Raw genomic sequence first — 20,323 nt, forward strand, 5'->3', positions numbered from 1 at the left:
GGCACAACTTGTTCTCCAAGTATGGTTTTTGTTGGTGGTGAGCTTTGGGGGACGCCACTGGATATAAGTAATTTGTTTCACACACCTCCATTCTTACTAGTTTTCATATCCCTGTGGTTTTTATCACCTTGTGCTGGGTCAGTGATGTTGTTCCTGTGGGTGGCAAGCCACTCTCAAGATTCCTGCTGCTCCTGATATTGCAGGGAGCTGACAAATGATATTTTTCCTTTTGCAGGACATACTGCAGAGAGATGAGTATGAAACATTTTATGGATGGATAAGCAGAATAGCAGTGTTAGGGGAGGAATCATTATTTTTCTAACCATTATGCTACAGAAATCAGTCAAAAATGTCCCAGATTATCAACAATGCAGCGGGTTTTATACCAATTAGATTGATTTGTTTCACTGTATCAGGAAAAATAAGCTCCTTGGAAAACGATTTTTGTCTCCCTTGGAAAGTAAAGTGTTAAAAACTTATGAGCTTCATAGCATAATTTAGAAAATCTGCTTTTATGAAATGGGTTAATTATACCCATTGAGCGCATTCACTGTCACAGTCTCACCCTCCCACTCTTGTTCCAAAATGACAAGTAAAACCAGGGACTGTGCAGTTTTGGAAAACAATCAGGTCACATATTGAGTATTTTGCTTATTCATACAACCATAAACTGCCTATGCTTGAGTTCCCTCAATTACACAGCTCAGTATGCAGGCCAGAAGAGACAAGCCCAGCTCAAGTGAGCACTTCCTGGAATACACAGAGGAATGAGTTTGAAAAATGTCCAAAGTGGCAGATGTGAAAAATTCCCATTCAAGATCCAGAAGCTGCTTTTGCTGCAATTCCTCACCTGTTATTCGCACTGTTTCTGAACTTCTGAACCAGGGATGCTGGCAATATCTTGGATTGAGACACTTAAAAGCTATTGATCTTTCAAAGTATGGTGCAGGTATATGCCACTGTGGTGGGGGAAACTGGCTGAGGCAAGAGAAGATCATGGATCACAGTGTTGCTCAGGATTTCCAGAGATTCACCAAGAATGAATGTGTGGCTGCTGGCTTCTAACAGAAGTGTTATTTTTGTTAGAGGAGGTCCCCAAAAGATGTCCTTGATGAAGTGAATTGTTGTGTCACTTAAATCCTTTAGATTTCGAGAATGCTAATACACAGATTTCTCTTCCACAACAAATACAATAGCACTATTGTAGTTTTATTTGAAGGGTATTTCATTTTCTCTACTAAGTGTGACAACTTTCCATGACTGTTCTTCAGTGCAATTTCACGCTCATAAGAATTTCAGCCTCCCAAGCAGTATTACTCTCCTGGTTGGTGTTTTTCCACTAATTACTATCATTTTTTAATTTTTCCTTTTCTTCTATCATCTCATAAATACTAGGACTCTTTACCCCTCATTTGGTGTCATTTGAATTTCAAAACTTATTTAAGGGGTGCCTGGATGACTCAGTCCCTTAAGTTTCCGACTTGATTTCAGCTCAGATCATGATCTTATCATTCTTGAGATCGACCCCAAGTCCCTGTCAGGCTCTGGGCTGACAGCACAGAGCCTGCTTGGGACTCTCTCTCCCTCTGTCTCTGCCCCTCCTCTGTTTGTACTTCCACTCTCCTAAAATAAATAAATAAACGTTTTTAAAAAGTTATTTAAGATGCTGATCACCATTGCCAACTCCCCGCCCCCCCCCCCCCCCCCAGAAATCATCCTCTCTTTCTCTCTCTGTAATCTAAGCCCTCCATGATTTTAACATTTCTTGTGTCTACATGTGGTTCCTCTCTCTTCTCCTTATGCTTCTTCCAGTCAGGTCACTTTCCTCTTGATCTCTTCTTGACATCCAAATCTTAGAAAATATGTGTCTACACCATGTCTCATAGCTCTGTTTGTCTGTTTGCTTGGCCCTTACTGATTCTGTATCTCATTAAGAGATTCTGTGAAGTTTTATCATTGAATTCCCTACTTGATTCTTTTAACCAGCTTTAAGATAATTGATATTTTATTTTCCTATCTGGCATCCCTCTCACTGTGAAGCAGATAAAGGAAAGAGTTAAAATTTCAAAGCTATGAGGTCAGGCTGACCTCAGCTTCAGCTGCTACCATTTCTGAAGTGAAAGTGTTAATACCTTCCCCAATTCATGCATTATCATTCTCATATAACGTTTTCTTCTATCTGCTTTGCTCCTCTCCTGTTTTTCTCTGTTCAGGTCTTTACAGAGTAAACTTCATTTAAGAATGTTAATCTAAGTATATTCATTGACATATTCATCATCCAAAAAAACAAAACTCAGTGTATTCAATATTCAGTGTGGATGAAAACATCTATTTCAGGATGAGGGCACTTTCAATTTCATGATTGTGTCTTTGTGTATTGGCCAAACAAATGAAATATGTCCTGCTTAGCTTGAAACCAGAGTTTTACCTGAGCTTATTCTCACTGAGTCCTCACCTCTTACAGTCAAAGTTAATACTAAGACTTAATTCAAAAGAAGTAACTCCATTTCTCAGAACCATGTGCCAGAAACCAAGAGGCCTGGGCTGATGGTGGTATAAACAAGAATTGGCCTTTGAGATTCTCATCCTCTCTCTTCTGTCTCCCTTTGTCTTTTGGCCCTATCTTCTCCTGTCCCTACTCCCCACGTACCATCCCTTTACTCCTCCCCTTCTCTGCCCCATTCAACTTGCTCTCAAGAAATATTTAATAAATGATTCATAAGAATATATTAGAATGGAACAACTCTTAGACTTGGTTCTACCATTTGCTTATTGTGTGATATAGGGGAAAATCTCTGTTTTTTTCATCTTACGAAGAATATAATAATACCCACTTCAGTTATTATAAAAATCAAATAAGATAGTGTGTTTTGCAATCACATTACCCTGCCATCCAAGAAAATACATGAAAACAAATTTAAAATTATACAGAGTTGGGAGTGCCTGGATGGCTCAATCCGTTAAGCATATGGCTGTGGGTTTCAGCTCAGGTCATGATCTCAAAAGTTTGTGAGTTTGAACCGTGTGTCAGACTCTGTGCTGACAGTGCAGAGCCTGCTTGGGATCCTCTGTCTCCTTCTCTCTGCTCCTGCCCTGCTCATGATCTCTTTTTTTTTTTCTTTTTTCTTTTCTTTATTTATTTTTAATTTCTTTATTTCCCTGGATTTCTTTATTTATTTTTCTTTCTTTATTTATTTTTAATTTATATCCAAATTAGTTAGCATAGAGTGCAACAATGATTTCAGGGTTAGAGTCCTTAATGCCCCTTACCCATTTAGCCCATCCCCCCCCACAACCCCTCCAGTAACCCTCTCTTTGTTCTCCATATTTAAGAGTCATGCCCTGCTCAGAATCTCTTAATCTCTCTCTCTCAAAACAAATAAATACACTTTAAAAAAAGGAATTATACAAAGTTATATATATGAAGCATTAGTATTACATCTCCCAGGAACATTTGCATTTGAGCTGGTGATAAAACCAAACAAATAAATTAAACTTTCAGGGGCACCTGGGTGGCTCAGTCAGTTAAGCATCCGACTTCGGCTCAGGTCATGATCTCATAACATGTGAGTTCAAACCCTGTGTCAGGCTCTGCACTGACAGCTCAAAGCCTGGAGCCTGCTTCCTATTCAGTGTCTTCCTCTCTCTCTGTCCCTCCTCCACTCACACTCTGTCTCTGTCTCTCAAAAATAAATAAACATTAAAAAATTTTAATAAAATAAAATAAATCATACTTTCTCTATGCAGTTTTAGGCATAAACCAGAAAGAAGGTGACATATTTTCACCAATAGGGGCTCCTCTCCAGGTCCTTGAATTTTACCTACTACATACTGTCTGGCTACATTCCCATTGTAATCCTAAAAAGGAGAGCTTGAGATATCTATGTTGAAATGTAAATCTTCTCCTGGCTTCAGAAATCATTATTTTGTAGTTTGAGAGTTTTCAGCAATTTTGAGCCATGGGGGCTGGGAGTGTTGATATCTACTTAGTCACTAAAAATTTGTAGCAGAAGCATAGCTTTTTCAGAAAACTAATCCATTATAAAATTACAACCGTTTAACTTACATAATTAAATCTTGAGGGACAATGAAAAAAATTTCATTTAGAGCAAATATTTAAGATAAAAAAAAGGTTCTGTGTTTAAAAGAAAGAATTGATTTCCCAAATATTTTCTATCTAAAGAGTATTATTGATTTTTCTCTCAGAGTTAGGACACAACTTTCTATGTTGTAATTTTGCTCAAAAATCCATCCATAAGCTTTTTTCTACTTAACTAGAGCTCACTGCAGCTTTGTTTTCAATTATTTAGCCATATTCTTAGATTAATCTAAATCTGTTGGCCCTGTATTCTAGGAGTTTGGAAGCAGCAAGACTTCTGCTAGTTTTGCTACCATTTCTGACTGAAACCAAAACCAACAAGCAAGAAGTTAGCTTTCCCCTCAAATTTTTTTCTTGTAGAAATAACAATTCTTTTTTTTGTATCTTTCTAAAATTTTATTTGAGAGAGAAAGTGCATGCATGCCAGAGAAGGGGCAGAGGGAAGGGGAGAGAGAGAATCCTAAGCAGGCTCCACACTCAGCATGGAGCCCAACATGGGGCTTAATTCCACGACCCTGGGATCATTACCTGAGCCAAAATCAAGTCAAGCACTCAACCGACTGAGCCACCCAGGCACCCCTCTTGTAGAAATAATAATTCTATTGAGTTCGGCAAACCTTTGTGAGGAGGGGAAAGGTACTATGTACCACATCTCGAGTTATAATCAGATTAAAAAAAGGTTAAAACTCCTTGTTTCATTCCAACTGGAAAGAAAGTGTACCAAAGCCCACATAATCAGTGTAAATATGCTTTATATATACTAGGTTATATATGATATTATAGATGGAACTATATAAGAGAAAACCTTAGCTTTTCCAGCGACTACTGTATATTGAAATATGCTTCATTTTACCATTCCTATGAATAACTTTAGGCTTCCTAATTATATTTTTTTTAACCAAAGGAAAAATAATTACTGTTCTCTTCTTTTTCTACCAGCCATTAGAAACTGAAAATATTTCTTGAAAATTAGCCCAAATGACTTTCAATAACAAACCTTCAATCTGTTCTTACTGCAAAGCTATTTTTTAGCATGTTTTGAAGAGAGTTGACTAGTACAGCTTTCTTCACAGAGGTTTTGGTATTTCAAAGGTTGCAGCTGAAATTAATTGGAAACCCACAGGGCCAGAAGGCAGTTTTGTATAACCTGAAAATATGTATTTGTGAATCCTGAAAGGAGTCCTTAATAAGAGATTGAACAGCAATGGTGCATGGAGATAAGTGGCACCCAGATGGCTCAAGGAGGCTTAGTCAGCAGTTAGGAAAAACTAAGGGATGCTTTTAGAGAAAAGGAAAACAGGAAAATGGTTCAGAGAGGAAGATCGTAGAGGAGGTAGAGTAACTGTGGAATCATAGAGATTTTGATTCAGAATACTAGGGTGTGATAAAGCTGAATCAAGAGGTCTTAGCCCTGACTTGCATAGAGATCTTACACCAAAGACCAGGGAAGGGGACTGGGAGAGGGGCGGGGGAGGCGCGCGGGGAGGCAAAAGTAGAGTTCTTTGACCTCTGTGTACTACATGAACTGAAAAGTGAAAGTACAGCCAAGACCAAGTCTGAAGAGTGTGGTTTTTGACACACTACTCTTCCTATCTTTTAAACTTTGGGAATCTGCAGCCAAAACTGAAATCTACAAAGAGGATGATAATACAAATAGCTCATCATTTTCACACCATGCATTTGATGACACTGGTTTCAGACATCATGATGCTTCATGATGCTTTTCTGTTTTCCACCTCTAGCAAGATTGTAGAAAACAAAACAAAACTCAATGGTATAAATGATTGCTGAGAGTATATACTCCCAAAATAACTGCAGCATGAATTCACTTCACACCAGGTATGGTTCTTTGCAGTAGGAAACAACATCAGGATCTCTACCCATACCAGGTTTATGGACCTCTCAGATAATTACACATGGGCCCAGTTGGGTTCTGAACAAGTGTGTCTCCCTGGAATTCATGAGCATTTTAAAGCTGCTCTGTAATTGTATACTCATCACATTAACCAAGATGTCCTATGTCTCCCAACCCAATACAGGCAGAGTGAAGCAGAGCTGCCTAAAAGACAGACAGACATCGTAAAGGCATGATTTCTGTATGCCTACATGTAGGCTACTATCACGAGCAAGATATTGGGACATTTTTTTCTTTCCATAATCCTTCAACTGTTTTTCCTAGTGGAGTTGCTTGTTAGCCAAGGCTTATGTGCCCTCCATAGCTAGCTTCCATTCTCCACTGGGCCTGGGTCATCTAAGCAACTCCTTGATGAGTCCTCATAAATGCAGACCTCAGAGAAAGTGACCTCTCAAGTGGAGCATCTACTAACACCATGTGGTGCCGGGAGACCTGTCACTTACCACAAGTCTTTAACGTCTCCTTCCTCAGAGTTGATTGATAGTCTGTAAGACTGACAGCTCTTACTAAACTTGGAAACAAATGTCTTGTTGGATCTTCGCCAGCCATGCATTGTACCAGAATAGAAAATAGGAAAATAGCACATCTCTTGGGGATGTGGCTCCAGAACAGCCAGTTCCAAGACCCCATGGTCTATGTTGGTCTTCCAACAATAAACAGAGTTGCTCTCCACGTTTATATGCATAGTGTTTCTCTGTAGTCGCTGTCCCCACACTGAGGTGGTTTCTTTTTGCCAGTTTCAGAACAACCCAGTGAGCCATTGCCACGCTGACTGCAGTCAGGTCAGAGGTAGACTGCCTGAGGACTCTATACTGGAGTCTTCTTTCAGTCACCTCACAGTTTCTTTAGCCCTCAGGGAGAATTTGTGTAAAGTATTGCCTTCAGGGTAGACTGTTAACTGGAAATCTCTGTTACGTTAAACCTGGAATCTGTGATACCCAGTGTATCCTCCTGACTAAAAGAACAAGAAAGAAAATGTCACCATAAATGCTCATCAGCGGATAAGGTAGTAGAGCCTAAAACTTTAGACTGACCCCATTTGGAGCACTACTTTGTGGATATGACATTTTATGGCAAGAATAGAACATATAAAATTGTGGAAGTAATTTTTATAGGTTTATTAATGCTGTGTATATCTGAATAATATTGTTCAAGCTTTTCTATTGGCCAGAGTCTCTGTTCAGTGAGTTGTGCTCTTGATTTTGTTTTAAGAGGGAGGAGCAGTGCAGAGTCCTCCTGCCCTGCCCCTAGTGGTGTGCTCAACAGCAAGATCAGGATCCTGGATAAGGAATATTTTCTGGGTTTATGTAACACAGCTATACACTGTGAGGACATAACCAGTCTGTAAAAGATCAGACCTGATTCTCACCCATTTTTTTCTTTTCTTTTTTTTTAATTTTTTTAATGTTTATTTATCTTTGAGAGATAGAAAGAGAGTGAGTGGGAGAGGGACAGAGAGAGAGGGAGACAGAATCCAAAGCAGGCTCCAGGCTCTGAGCTGTCAGCACAGAGCCCAATGAAAGGCTCAGACTTGTGAACCGTGAGATCATGACCTGAGCAGAAGCCAGACGCTCAACCCACTGGGCCACCCAGGTGCCCCTCACCCAATTTTTTCCATCCTGTTATTTTTACTATTCTCATCCATGCTTCTACCTGTTCTGTGCCATGTAACCCCTACCATGCTGTTCACTCTCCTGTTTATTTTTCCTTCCTTATTTTTGTCTTCCAGAGCCCCCTTTATGAAGTGCCCCACTTCTTATATCCTTTGACCACCCCCTCTCCCAACCTCTGCAAACAAAGATCAGATGCATTTCGAGTATAGCTGTGGGTTGAGAGGAATTGGGGGGAATATTTAGGCATAATATCCCTATCATGGGTTGCAAGAATGTATCAAGATAGTGGGAGATGCAAAGAATAGAGGGGCCTCCTTCATCTACCTGGTGGGACTACATCTAAAGACAAAGTGCTTCTGTCTTCCCCTCCTGCCCTAATCACAGCGTGGGCTCACAAGAAGTGCTAAATACAAGTTCTGTTGATTTTTTTTTCAATTTCTGTATGTTAAGTAGAACATAGAAGAGTGATCACCCATGTACTCTGGGGCACAGTTAACATGATTGAAAAAAATTACTACCAAAATTATTTTAGGCTGAGAGTCTGCTTTCAAGTTAAGATAGGAGAGTAGATGAGAACTGAGTTTGGGTCCAGCTGCCTATGTTAAATAGTAGCCCTGCCACTTAGCAGTGGTGTGACCTTGGGCCAGTTAACAATTTCTAACCCTCCATTTCTGTATCTGTGAATTGGAAATAATGATGGTAGGTACCTCTCAGTGTCACTGTAGGGATTAAATGAGTTAATGCACATAAAATGTCTGGTATAATGCCTGGCCCAGAGTAAATCCTATATCAGTGTTTGCTATTCTTATTTGATTGATTCTTCTGCTCTATTTGAGAGACTGTATTATTCTGCTATATTTGGGATCACTAATTATTAATACATTCAATGAGGATGAATGTGTATGAAGCTAAATTTACCCACCACATAACTGATTGGTGGGTATCTAATTGGCCATATTATCGACACACAATCAACATTCACCAAATGCCTACTATGCATATACCCATATGCTACCTGTTGATGCTGCTACATATGGTATCTAACATTTCCCCTTGCCTCATTATGTAGCTGCAGAAGGATCAATGTGTAAAGAATCTCATCTTCCCTGATTTTCAGAATGAGTGTTTAGTTTGCATCTTCTAGGCTAGAAACTTTCTTACAACTCCCAACCCAATTTTCCCTTCCCTCATTACTTCATCTGGCTGACCTAGAATACACAAAGCTGGCTGATAGAAAAAGAACGTGAAAAAAATATAGTGCCATGAGAATTCTTTTCTGACATTAGCTCTGTTTTTATTTCAGCAAGGTAACAGCATCGTTTGTCTTTCCAATCATACTCAGCTCTGTTACTCGTGAGGCCTATTATTTTCTCAAGAGTTATATCAACCTGCTTGCAGACATCCATCATTACATCTTTGTGTCTTCTGTATTTAGTGACACAATACAAAGGTTCCACATTAGGAGAGATCTTCAGACACAAGCTGTTCATAAGGAATACCAGTCATAAATGTTAACTGATATTAATTTTTTTAATATACTTAAGGTGTTACCTATATCAGTGAGGACAGCTAGTAATTGTTCCTTAAGATTTTCTTCAGTTTTCAAAGTTTTTAATTCCTTTTTAAAGAAAATAATTTTTGTATAACAGTGATGTTCGATTTGCTCACCCTTAATTTTTCTTTGTATTATCTTCTGAGGTAAAATGTAAAGAACTTTGCCTCTGAAATATTTTCTCTCCTCTGAGGAGTTTTCGAGGTCTAGATGAAATATGCAGCCTCTTTTCTGACATTGCTGACTCTCTCTTGGCTTGAACCACTTGATTTAAAATAATGCTAAGCTTTGTATTTTCTTATGGCTCTCTCTCCCCAAAATGTAATCCCTGAAAACTCAGAGACTCTTCTCTTTTTCTCTATCTGGAATTTTTAGGGACAGACAGATGTCTTCTTCCCTGTCTACCCAAAGCTCAGCATAGTGCTTGGTGAACATTCCATGTCAGCTGAAAACCACAAGCATTTCAATATCTTTAAGTCTGAGGTTTTTGAACAGACATCTTTTTCTGCCCTGAATGTCCATGTGCAGCCATTTTCACTCAACTAATTGAGATGGATAAAGTAATAGAAAAAATATTTTCCCCTATTTTCTAAGTTAACACATGGGCACACATTTTTATAATATATTGATCAAAGCCCTGTGATAAGTGTCAAAAATAAACTGAAGCTACTACCTCTTCCCTGGAGGAGTTTTATGGGTGTGACATTTTTTAATAAAGAATGTGCTGATGGCTGACCTTCTGGTAAAATGTTACACGTTCCCACTTAGGACCCCTCTTTGGATTCATGCAGGATTTAACCTAGAGATACCTTTAGAAACCTGAAAAGCTAATGCCCTTGTAATTCTCTATTAATTAGAATATTTGACTAAACACGCTCTTCCTTTTTTCTGAACTGGAAGATTCCGAGAATTCTTAGACACATTCTTTAAATTCACATTGTTCTGGTGTTTACATATTTATCTTTGATTTATTTCTAATACAGGGACCTCCTGGAATACAAGGAGTACAACAGACTCTTGGATATCATAACAATGTATGTATGGCTTCTTTTTTTTCACATCTTATACACACAGAGATTTTATGTGGTCATGTATTTGGAAAAAGAAAACATTAATTCCTAAGTGTTCAGACTTTGAAACATAATCGCATGTAGTTAATATCTTTCTGCACTGAAAGTATGTTTCAAAAAAATGTATTTTACTCAGCATCTTTTTACAAAACCAGGATATTATTTTTATAAATTAAAAAAAATTACTTCAAAGTTTGCAAAACGTCATGCAAAAAACTAATGCAAAAACCATGTTTCACCATCTATACTGCCATATGTCCAGTTTCTCTCGGGGTAGAAATAGATTGTTTGCTGCCTTGAAGCTTGAGGAGCACAGTAGGTGATGGATTTCTCATCAAAACCAATCACTGCTATGCTAAAACCTCAAGCAAACTTTACATACCATAGGCCAAGACTAGGAGTCTCCCACCTTTCAGGGAGGAGCCACTTTTAATGGGAGCCACTTCCCCAAGGTTTTTAAATTGCAATCAAGATAGATGGAATATTGACCTGGTGGTACCTGAGTAGCAGAAGGTAAGACAGTTTTACTTTCTGTTTTCCAAGGAAACACAACGGAGAGGAAAAAAGTGGGTGCTGGCAATGACATAAGACCCAGAGACCTAAGTGAAACCATTGATTGACTCCTCATTTAATAATAAGTATTTGAGGTCCGATCACTCAGAGTGAGGCATTCTATTCACTGACTAGGATCCCTTCTAAACCTGATAGCTTATTGTTGATACTTTGTGGTGAATAATTGTGCCCCTATACAAAAACAAATTCAGGGATACCCCCCTTTCTGTCTCTCCTCTATGTTCTTGCTTTCCCTTTTTATAAATTCCTCTGACTGCTGTCATTCTTCTCTGTTTAGAAATCTCAGAGAGATGCTATGTGCCAGCAAAGGCCCTGAAGATAGCAGGTGCTCAGAAAAATGTTTATTAAATGATGAGCTAATGAGTTTTAAAAATCCCAATTCTTCTTTGATCAGATTGCACTCAACATAAAGACTGTGGAAAGTGTGGAAGGCTTGTTACACTTCCTAAGTGATCCTGTCTTATATTTTCTCATTTACTTAGGTTTCCTAGGGAGTATTCTACTAGGAAGGATGTTTGGGGTATATTTTATGATTCTTTATTAAACATTTTTCTGAATAGATCTATACCAGCTTTTTTAAAACATTAGGGCTTGGAACAAGTGGGAAAAAAAGTGAAGCGTGTCTAAAATTAATCAGTTAAAGTACAATGCTTTTGTGTAATGACATCTAGTGTCACAAAACAGGATTTATCATAAATATTTCAAAATAATGAGAATGAGTTGGCTCTGATGTCACAGTGTCAGCTAGAAAAACTTAAAGAGCACACTCTATTACTATCACCTTTGGTATAAAATTTACCAAGTTGCTACTCAGCTACTTAAATATTTGCTATCCCTTGCAAAACTTTTAAAGCTCATATCTTCACAGGTCTCCCAACACTACTTCTATATATAGTTTATCTTGCCGATGAGTCAGTTTTTCCCCTTAAATGAAGACATATGAAGCATTTATATTTTAGTCTAAAGTTGAGAATGTAAATTTTTAACTTGAAGGTTATATTTCAAAAAAAAAAGGGGGGGAAGGGGGGGCTGACCAAAGCAGGCAAGTGGAGAATCTTGCTAGTAGCAAACTTTGTAGTACTTTGAAGTTAGCTATTGTCTGGCCCAAAATAACTCCAGCTATGTCTCCTTATTGCCTTTACAGGACTGAGGTTCACAAGTATTTAGTCCACAAGTGCTCAAAATGTGGCTTTGAAGCTGGAGCCTTCCTGGTTAGAGAGGAGAGACCATAGCTTTTCTTCCCCCAAATGACGCACTATAGCCACTTAGCATCAAAAGACTTTAGACCCATCTGAGATTTAATGGAAGGTAGCTTCCCAAAGACTTTACTCTGTTTCACTCTGAGAGTAGTTAGTTAGGGCTGTTAGATGAGCCCCACCAGAATGGTTGGAGGAGGTAGGGCCCACGTTCTCAGTACCTACACTGACCAGTATTTCTGGATGGTAACCACTTCATCCCCACCCACAGCTTCACAAAGGAAAGGGCCAAGTGTGCCATGAGCAGCGAGATGCGTGTTTTCATTTAGCAGTGACTTCACCCACCTGCCCCATCTGTTTTGGATACTGAGGTGGTTTCATTTTGCATTTCATTGCATGCCTGGTGGTCTGGCTGTAGCTTAGGAGAGAGAGAGAGGCACATAAATGAAACTTTCTTAGATATTAAATAATGGACCATGTATTGAGACATATAAAGTAACATTCCAAGGTTAAAATAATCGTCCCTTTTAAATTGGCATTGATTTATGTAATGTCTGCACTTGAGCTCTGGACCTCAGCAACTCAGCTCCCAGTTGTGCAGCCTGGAATCTGCTGAAGCAGCCACCTGTGGGAGGACAAGCAGCAGGTGACTCAGACACACCTCCTCCCCATTCTAACTTGAAGAGCCCACAGTCCCAGGAATCCTCAAAGGCAAGGGAATTGTCCTGTGGCCCCTGTACAGGAGTTGGTCTTTTCGCCTATAATTTTCCTTCTGTCTTCTGGAGGGAGAAGCTCAGGTATGAGAGACCTTGTCCCCACAAATCAAAAAGGGAATGGGGAAAAAAGGAAGTAAGGAATAGAGAAACTAAAGAGTAAGGTTGGGAACAATATGTAAATGTGTTTATGTGTATTTTTGCACGCCCACTTGAGGCTGCAAAGAATAAAAGGTAGATTTCCCTCTCCATCACAAAAATAATTTACAAACAGCTGCTCCCACTCTGTGAGATTGTTTGCACGAAGCAACAATGCTGAGAATATTCCCCTTAAGGAAAATCTGCTCACAATCCAGCAAACTGCTCTTCATTGTCTCTAACTCTGGGAATTTTAATAAAAATTTGATAGGCTCTGTCAACTGCTAAAGCCATCGGATCCAGAGCTTCTCACAAGAGTCTAGATGGGGAAAAAAGTATCATGTGTGGAGGCCAAGAACGGGCAGATTTTACATCTGATACTGTTTTTAAAGATCCACATTGAAAATGCACAGTTGTGTGATCTTCCATCGTCACACTGGGTGCAATTTGCAGAGAACCAGTCTCAACTTTTGGAGATTGACGCTGCGCCTCCCAGCAGCCAATCTTCTGGGCCCAGAAGATTCAGAAATGAAATTTAAATCCTAACGTCCTGTGTCTTCCTCCCTATGAACTGTCTCCTGTGGTCCAACCTATTCATGCCCAGGTACATCCCCTTCTTTCCAGAGAATACCTTCTCCAAGTCACATGCAATAGCTTGAGTCTTCCCAATTGCCTGACGTAGGTTTCAAAACTCTCACTCATCACTTCCCATAAGAGAACAGAGGACAAGTTCCGACATCGCCAAATTCTCTTTTTTTAAGTTTATTTATTTTGAGAGAGAGAGAGAGAGGGAGCATGAGCCGAGGAAGGGGAGGGGCACAGAGAGAGAGAGAGAGAGGGAGAAAGAGAATCCCAGTTTCCTCTATGTCAACACAGAGCCCAATGCAGAGCTCGTTCCCATGAACTGTGAGATCATGACCTGAGCTGAAATCAAGTGTTAGATTCTTAACCAACTGAGTCATATAGGCAGCCCTGACTACTCAAATTCTTGAAATGGCCAGGCAGATTAGCACCCCCACACCACAACCCTCATCACATCACCACAGAAATTTTTAAATAAACACATTTAAAATGATGCAACCATTACATTTATTCAAAAGGTGTATGAGAACCCATTCAAATGACATGGCTCCAGTGTACAAATGACCTAGTAAAATTAGAACAGTATCTGGGGCAGAATGCTAGATTCCAGAAACACAAGGACTATGTTTCTTATTATTTCTGTAGAGCCAAGTAATTGTCTGGTGAAGTTAGTTTGGAGAAAGTAGAGAGCAAGATCTCACATGTCAATGCTGCTGAAGTTCAAGTTCACATCTGCCTTGCTTATTGTTATCCCAAGATTGGAGGACAGCTCCAGAGGCCACTGAATATCCTTGATTAGATGGATTTCCTGGTCTAGCTATTGAATGAAGCAAACATACGGTGCTCTGATGGGCAGTAAATAGCCCTGTTTTTCCTCTGGGTGTAAAAGCCACCAGAAAAAAAAAAATCAAGATTTTAGAACAGTACAGCATATGGATAGAATAATATGAGCTGGTGCTATAGATGCAGTTTTTCATCCCAGTCACAGCGTCTCTGATATCCTGTAGGGTGCTGAGAGGTGTGATGGGAGAGGGATCTAAACCAAGATGCTGTACTGTAATATGATCTCACCTAGATGCACTTTGGGTGCTCTTCTGTGCTGCAATTCAAGAGCATGGGGCCTCCCAATCCAAAAACCATCTCTGGATAACTCATGTCTTACACCAAAGCATGTTCCAGCTTTCCCAAAAATGTCCTACCTTAAACACAGCCAGGGAGAGGTGCTGATGGGTTGTATACACTGATTGGCATCATGTCCAAATGGCTAGTATTATCAGAAAATGCCTCAAATTTGTTTTATGCAGGTTGCATCCAAGCGACCTATCATTTTGGAACTGCTGATTCTTTATGTATGTGTGTACATGTCTTAGGGTTTCATATCTCATTTTCAAGTATGTCCCTGTAATAATTTACAGCTCAGGACTTTGAAAATACAGTTTTTATTTTCAATTTAGACATTTCAGATGAAAGTTAAATAGGAAAAAATGAGAAAATGTCTGTCACAAGACCAACAGTAACAGCAGTTATAAACTACTTATTTTTGATTGAAGTAGTATGAATAGCATGGAAGGCATATTTGAAATGTCAAATTATAGTAACAGTGATCTGAATGAGTGCCTCTGGATATTTTTGTTGTTTAAATGTTCCCCTACTTTTGGTGTGCCTGGGTGACTCAGTCAGTTAAGCGTCCAACTCTTGATTTCAGCTCAGGTCATGATCTCACACCTTGTGAGTTCAAGCCCTGCATCAGGATCTGCACTGACAGCACAGAGCCTGCTTGGGATTCTCTGTCTCCTTCTCTCTCTGCCCCTCCCCTGCTCGCATTCTCTCTCAAAAATAAATACACATTTTTTTTAAAAAAATTCCTCTACTTTTAATTTTTTCTATCAGCACAGATATTTTATTTTATTTTTAAGCTTATTTATTTTGAAAGAGAGGCAGAGAGAGAGCACAAGCAGGCTCCATGCTAACAGCATGTGGAGCTCTATTCAATGAATGATGAGACCTGAACCAAAACCAAGAGTCAGACGCTTAGCTGACTGAGCCACCTAGGCACCCCAACACATGTATTTTAATAAAAAGATTTTAATGAGAAAACACATAAATTCGAATTATAGGCTTATTTATTCAACAAATATTTGTTGAATGTTTCCTGTATGTTAAGTACTGTGCTAGGAATGGGGCATTCAATTCCAGGTCATCATGGAGCTTATATTCTAGTGTAAAAGATGCAAAATACTTTACACAAACACAAAATTAAAAATATTAGTAAGTATTATGAAAGAAAACTACAATATCCAATGAGAAGATGAGAGGAGAACCTGTCTGGGAGACCCGCAGGAGGCTTCTGTGAATGGCATCTTCTAATACTTGAGACCTGAAGGATGATGAATAGTTGCTAACTGGACAAAGGGTGAGGACAGAGTGATGACTTAAAGGGTGAAATGGGAAGTACCTTGCTCCATTTGAGAAGCTAAAAGAAAGCTGTTCCAGACGGAAATTCTGAGGGAGAGCAGTGGCTACCATGATCCTGTAGAGGAAAATGAGTTCAAGTCAGGTGGGATTTTGATGGCTTTATAAAGGATTAGAAGGAAGGGGCTCAGAATATCTCTCTGACTTTATATAGAAAATGTAGGTGTATGGGGAGCAAGACTGGCTTATAGAATGCCAGTTAGGGAGCAACTGCAATAGTCCTGGCAAGACATGATGATAGCTTTAGCTTACCTGGAGTGAAGACCGGTAGTGTGAAGAGAAGAGACTTGGGGAACAGAGAAACCAGGCTGGATGACCGATGGGACTTGAGGAATAAGGAGGAGGGCAGTGTTAACAATGATAGCCAGAGTGAAGAAGGAAGACTTCTATGGAAGGGAAATTTTTCAGATTTTCTTTTTTTCCTTGGTTTTCTTTCTTTCCTTGATTTTTTTCAATTGTAAAATGAAATTACTATGCATTTTAACAAGTAACTATAGAGATACATTCGGAAGAAGTCAATTGTTATTACCCCACTTCTGGGCTAATGAATGTTAACAGCGTGATGTAATACTCTCATCTCTCTCTCCCATATATGTGTGTATTATTATATTTTTTAATTTCCGTTTCAAACTCTTGAATATGAATTTTTTTCTAGAATTTACAAGTGTATACAGCAAGTAGAAAATTTGATACATGGGTCAAAACTCAGGAGATGTGTGCTGGGTTTATAAAACTGTCCATCTTTGTATAGATGATACCGAAGCCATGGGAGCAAAGAAGTATGCCCAGGAGAAAATGTTGAGTCACAAGAGAAAAGAGTCTGGACATAAGTCCTGAGGAAATCTAACCTTTACCCGTTAGGTGAGGAGAAAGAGGACAGGTCAGAAAAATAGGAAGATACTAGGAAAGTGAGGTATTATACAAGTCAAGAGAGTGGCAAGTGCAACCAGGAGGTTAATTAATGGAAAGTCCATTACAGTGAGAAATAAAGATATCATTAACAATGTTACAAAGTCATGTCAGTGGAGTTGTTGGTGACCAAGTAATGTTGCCAGGCATTAATTTGGAGTAACGACAGTTTGCCCTTGGAGGTGTGGTATTTCTCCCGAATCATCTCCTGTGGGGGGAAGTCACAGAAGATAGATAGTATCTCCAAAATTGGAGTTTTTCAAGAATATTTCACAGAAGGTGAGAGAGGCAAAAATGATTGAGATGGTATTCATAAAAAGCTGTTACGGCACTATTATCTTACTATATTTTTAATGCAGGGGCTGAGTGTATTAAACATAAATGGACTGTTTTTGTATTTATATTTGTCTTATGTTTACCTAGGGAAACCTTGGTGAATATGGAGCTGGTGGCCCAAAAGGAGAGAAGGTAATCAGATTTGCCAAAGTGAACAAAGCAACCGGGGTTTTACATCTACCTATGCATTCATATGTCCGGGGCAGTCCTGCTGCCACACGGAGTTCTGTCCCTGGGGAGCCCGGCCTGCAGGGGGTGCAAGCCTCTCCTCCTCCTGACCAGACAGCCGGATTAGGCACTGAGGATTTGTTCCTCAGTGAAGATTGCTGAATAGCAGTTGGCTACAAGGAAGAGGAAGGGGAAATAGCTGGAACAAGGGAAATGAAATTGGAACACAAGCTTTGATTCATAAAGCGCTGTTTCATGAATCTGTGCAGGTGGCAAAAAAAAAAAAAAAATTGAAGACCCCCTTTAGCAAAATGCCTCAGGCTCAGGCTCCCTATTTTTGTGTCATCTTAAGTACCCATACATAAACCATCATGGGGGTATTTTTTGGTGGAGTTTTGTAATGTATAATCATTATTATTTCAAAACAGTTTTAAAATTAAAATGCTAATAAATTTCTATTGCATTTCTCCTCATCATCAGTCACTGGTTTAATTATGTGAGCTGTGAAGACGACAGATTCACTTGCCCATTCAGAAAGATGTTTCACTCTGATTTGATTCTGAAATTGTGATGACCTTGAATTCAGTGTGAATGTACCATTGTCAGGAAAAAAAACAATGCACATTAAACCTACAGACAGAGATGAGTAGCTCTGAAAATACTCCGAGGGAATGTGTCCTGTGAGTGCTACTTTCATTCATTCACCCAGTAAAAATTCTCTTGATTGAGAGCAGGGTATTTCGACATGAATTCAAGAAAATATGACCTCTGCGCCTTATAAATCAGTGCAACCAATCTATTCAAAAGACCATACATCTATCACCAGAAAATATTGCTAAAAGATGGTCTCAACAGAAACTAGAAACTTCTTTTAAATTGACCATTGAAAATGAAATTTTCTGCAAAAAAAATAAGTAAAACCTTGACATTCTTAAAAAGATATCCAGAAAGTATTGATTATACAGCAATAATAAGGCATTTATGTGTCTAGGATTGTACGGGTAGTACATTAGCATTATTTTCTGTAATCAAATAGCTTACAGAATTCCTACACCACCGTGACAAACACATTACATTTTAAGCAATTACTACTGTGCACATGTGGGCTAATGGGGGAAAGAAAGAAAGCCACAAAGCTTGTCACATAGGACAGCTGAGCAAAGAAGAGTGCTGTGGCACTTTTAAAGTATTTAAATGATGATTCATTTATTGAAACAAAACAGCTGGCTTCTGTTTTGCTATGTTCATTAGGAAACATATGTTACTTAGGAATTCTTAAGACCTCAATGATGAGAAATTTGATTCTGTAAAACAGGTGTATTTCAAACTCTAAGGACCTTTTCTATTGCTCAAAATCTTTTCTAGTTGCTTCAGAATCTTAAGTGGAATTAGAAAAAGCCAGTGGTATAACTGTTCCCTCCTCCCACCCAGAGGAATAACCTAGAAGAGTCTACAGGGAGCTTGATGCAGTACCTGATATAAATGTACATATGAAATGATTTGTAAGAATTCTAATTAACAGGAGAAAGACTCTGCCAATAAATAATGCATAAAATAAACTGAAAGACAAGCATAGCACTTGCTGGAAGAGTAAGGTCACCTCTACCTCTACCTAAGGTACTAAATGGTTAGTATCTGTTATGAATCAATACATTCATTTTTTAAATTATAATGCTGTTCATAGGTCACCATAATGAGAATTTAAACCTCCTTCAAGCTGCCCTCACAGATCTTTGCTTGCACCTATGGTGGACCTTGGTAGTTCTCAACCCTGGCTGCACATTGAGATCACATGGGGAGCTCTTAGAAAATACTACTGCTCAGGCTTCACGCCCAGAGACTCTGATTTGCTGTGGAGCCCATACTTGTGGTTGACTTGGTGTCGAGTCTATATATTTGAACCAATGTAAATAAGTCTGAGGGAATATGTGTAAAAGTGCTTCAGATGATTGTAACAGGCAGTCAGGAGTGAGAACCACTGAGTGGTGGAAAGAACATGGGCTCTGAGGTCAAAATTCATTGTGCCATTAACTAACTACTTGGGAAAATCACTTCATTTCTCTGAGCATCAGTTTCCTCATCCATTAAATGGGCATAATTGTGTCTACACAGAGTTAATGGTCGCATTGAAATCAAATGAGATGAGATGAGCTTACCCCAAAACACAATACCTGACACATATTAAGCTTCCACTAAAGATTTGTTCCTTTCCATTCATCCACTCCAGACTTTCTTCTCACGAAGTGTTATTTCTCTGTCTTTGCTATTCATAGCTGTTGCCATCCTTAACACCTGGTCTTGTTCATCTTTGCACCTCCCACCATAATTTTGACAGAGAAAGGACCCAATTTATATCATTGAACAAAAGATTTAGTCGGAAGTACAACTTCAACACATAAGTGATTTGTTATTGCTGTAGAATACATCACTTCTCAACGCAAAATAGAATCACGAAAGCAGCCTACCCAAAACCCAAGCAGCAGAATCTACACACAGATCACCCCAGGCTTAGCAGCCACATTCTGTATCAAGAACACTAAAATACAGGGAGAAACACCAACGGACACTAGTGGCTATTAGTAACCGGAAGTAGAGACCATGGCAGCCATGTGACCAGGCGACCAGTGTTAAAATGATGATACCTGCTCTGCAGCTTTCCTGAGACTTGCAGAATGTGGTGAAGGAATAACATGTTTACAGATTGGTTGAGGAGAACTACTCCTTTATATAGACAGTGGAATAAGGTAGCAGCACATCTAAGGACTACTATGAAATTAGGAGGTATCTTTTGGGGCCAACTGACAGGTGGAAAAAACTAAGCCTCAATAGCACCAGGCCTTTTAAATAGCTTTGAAAGTGTCAAATTAGAGGACAGCTTTTCCTGAAGCTCAGTAAATTCATCTGCCTTTCAACTGCTAGCCACAGTGATAAATCACTGAACATTCATTTTAAATATGAAAACCAACTCCTCATGTGTCTAAGATTCA

General features: G+C 39.1%; 1 protein-coding gene across 8 annotated transcripts in view; it reads left to right on the forward strand.

Annotated features, from left to right (window-relative positions):
- The window catches only part of COL19A1 (collagen type XIX alpha 1 chain), a 394,980-nt gene that overhangs the window by 245,807 nt on the left and 128,850 nt on the right, over positions 1-20,323 (forward strand). For all 8 annotated transcript variants that reach the window (XM_042986625.1, XM_042986628.1, XM_042986630.1 and 5 more), the window contains 2 exons: positions 10,163-10,213; positions 17,256-17,300. In XM_042986625.1, coding sequence (XP_042842559.1) covers positions 10,163-10,213; positions 17,256-17,300 — 96 coding nt within the window. The remainder of the gene's footprint in view (positions 1-10,162; positions 10,214-17,255; positions 17,301-20,323) is intronic.

Source organism: Panthera tigris, chromosome B2 (assembly GCF_018350195.1).
Source record: "Panthera tigris isolate Pti1 chromosome B2, P.tigris_Pti1_mat1.1, whole genome shotgun sequence".
NCBI lineage: Eukaryota > Metazoa > Chordata > Mammalia > Carnivora > Felidae > Panthera > Panthera tigris.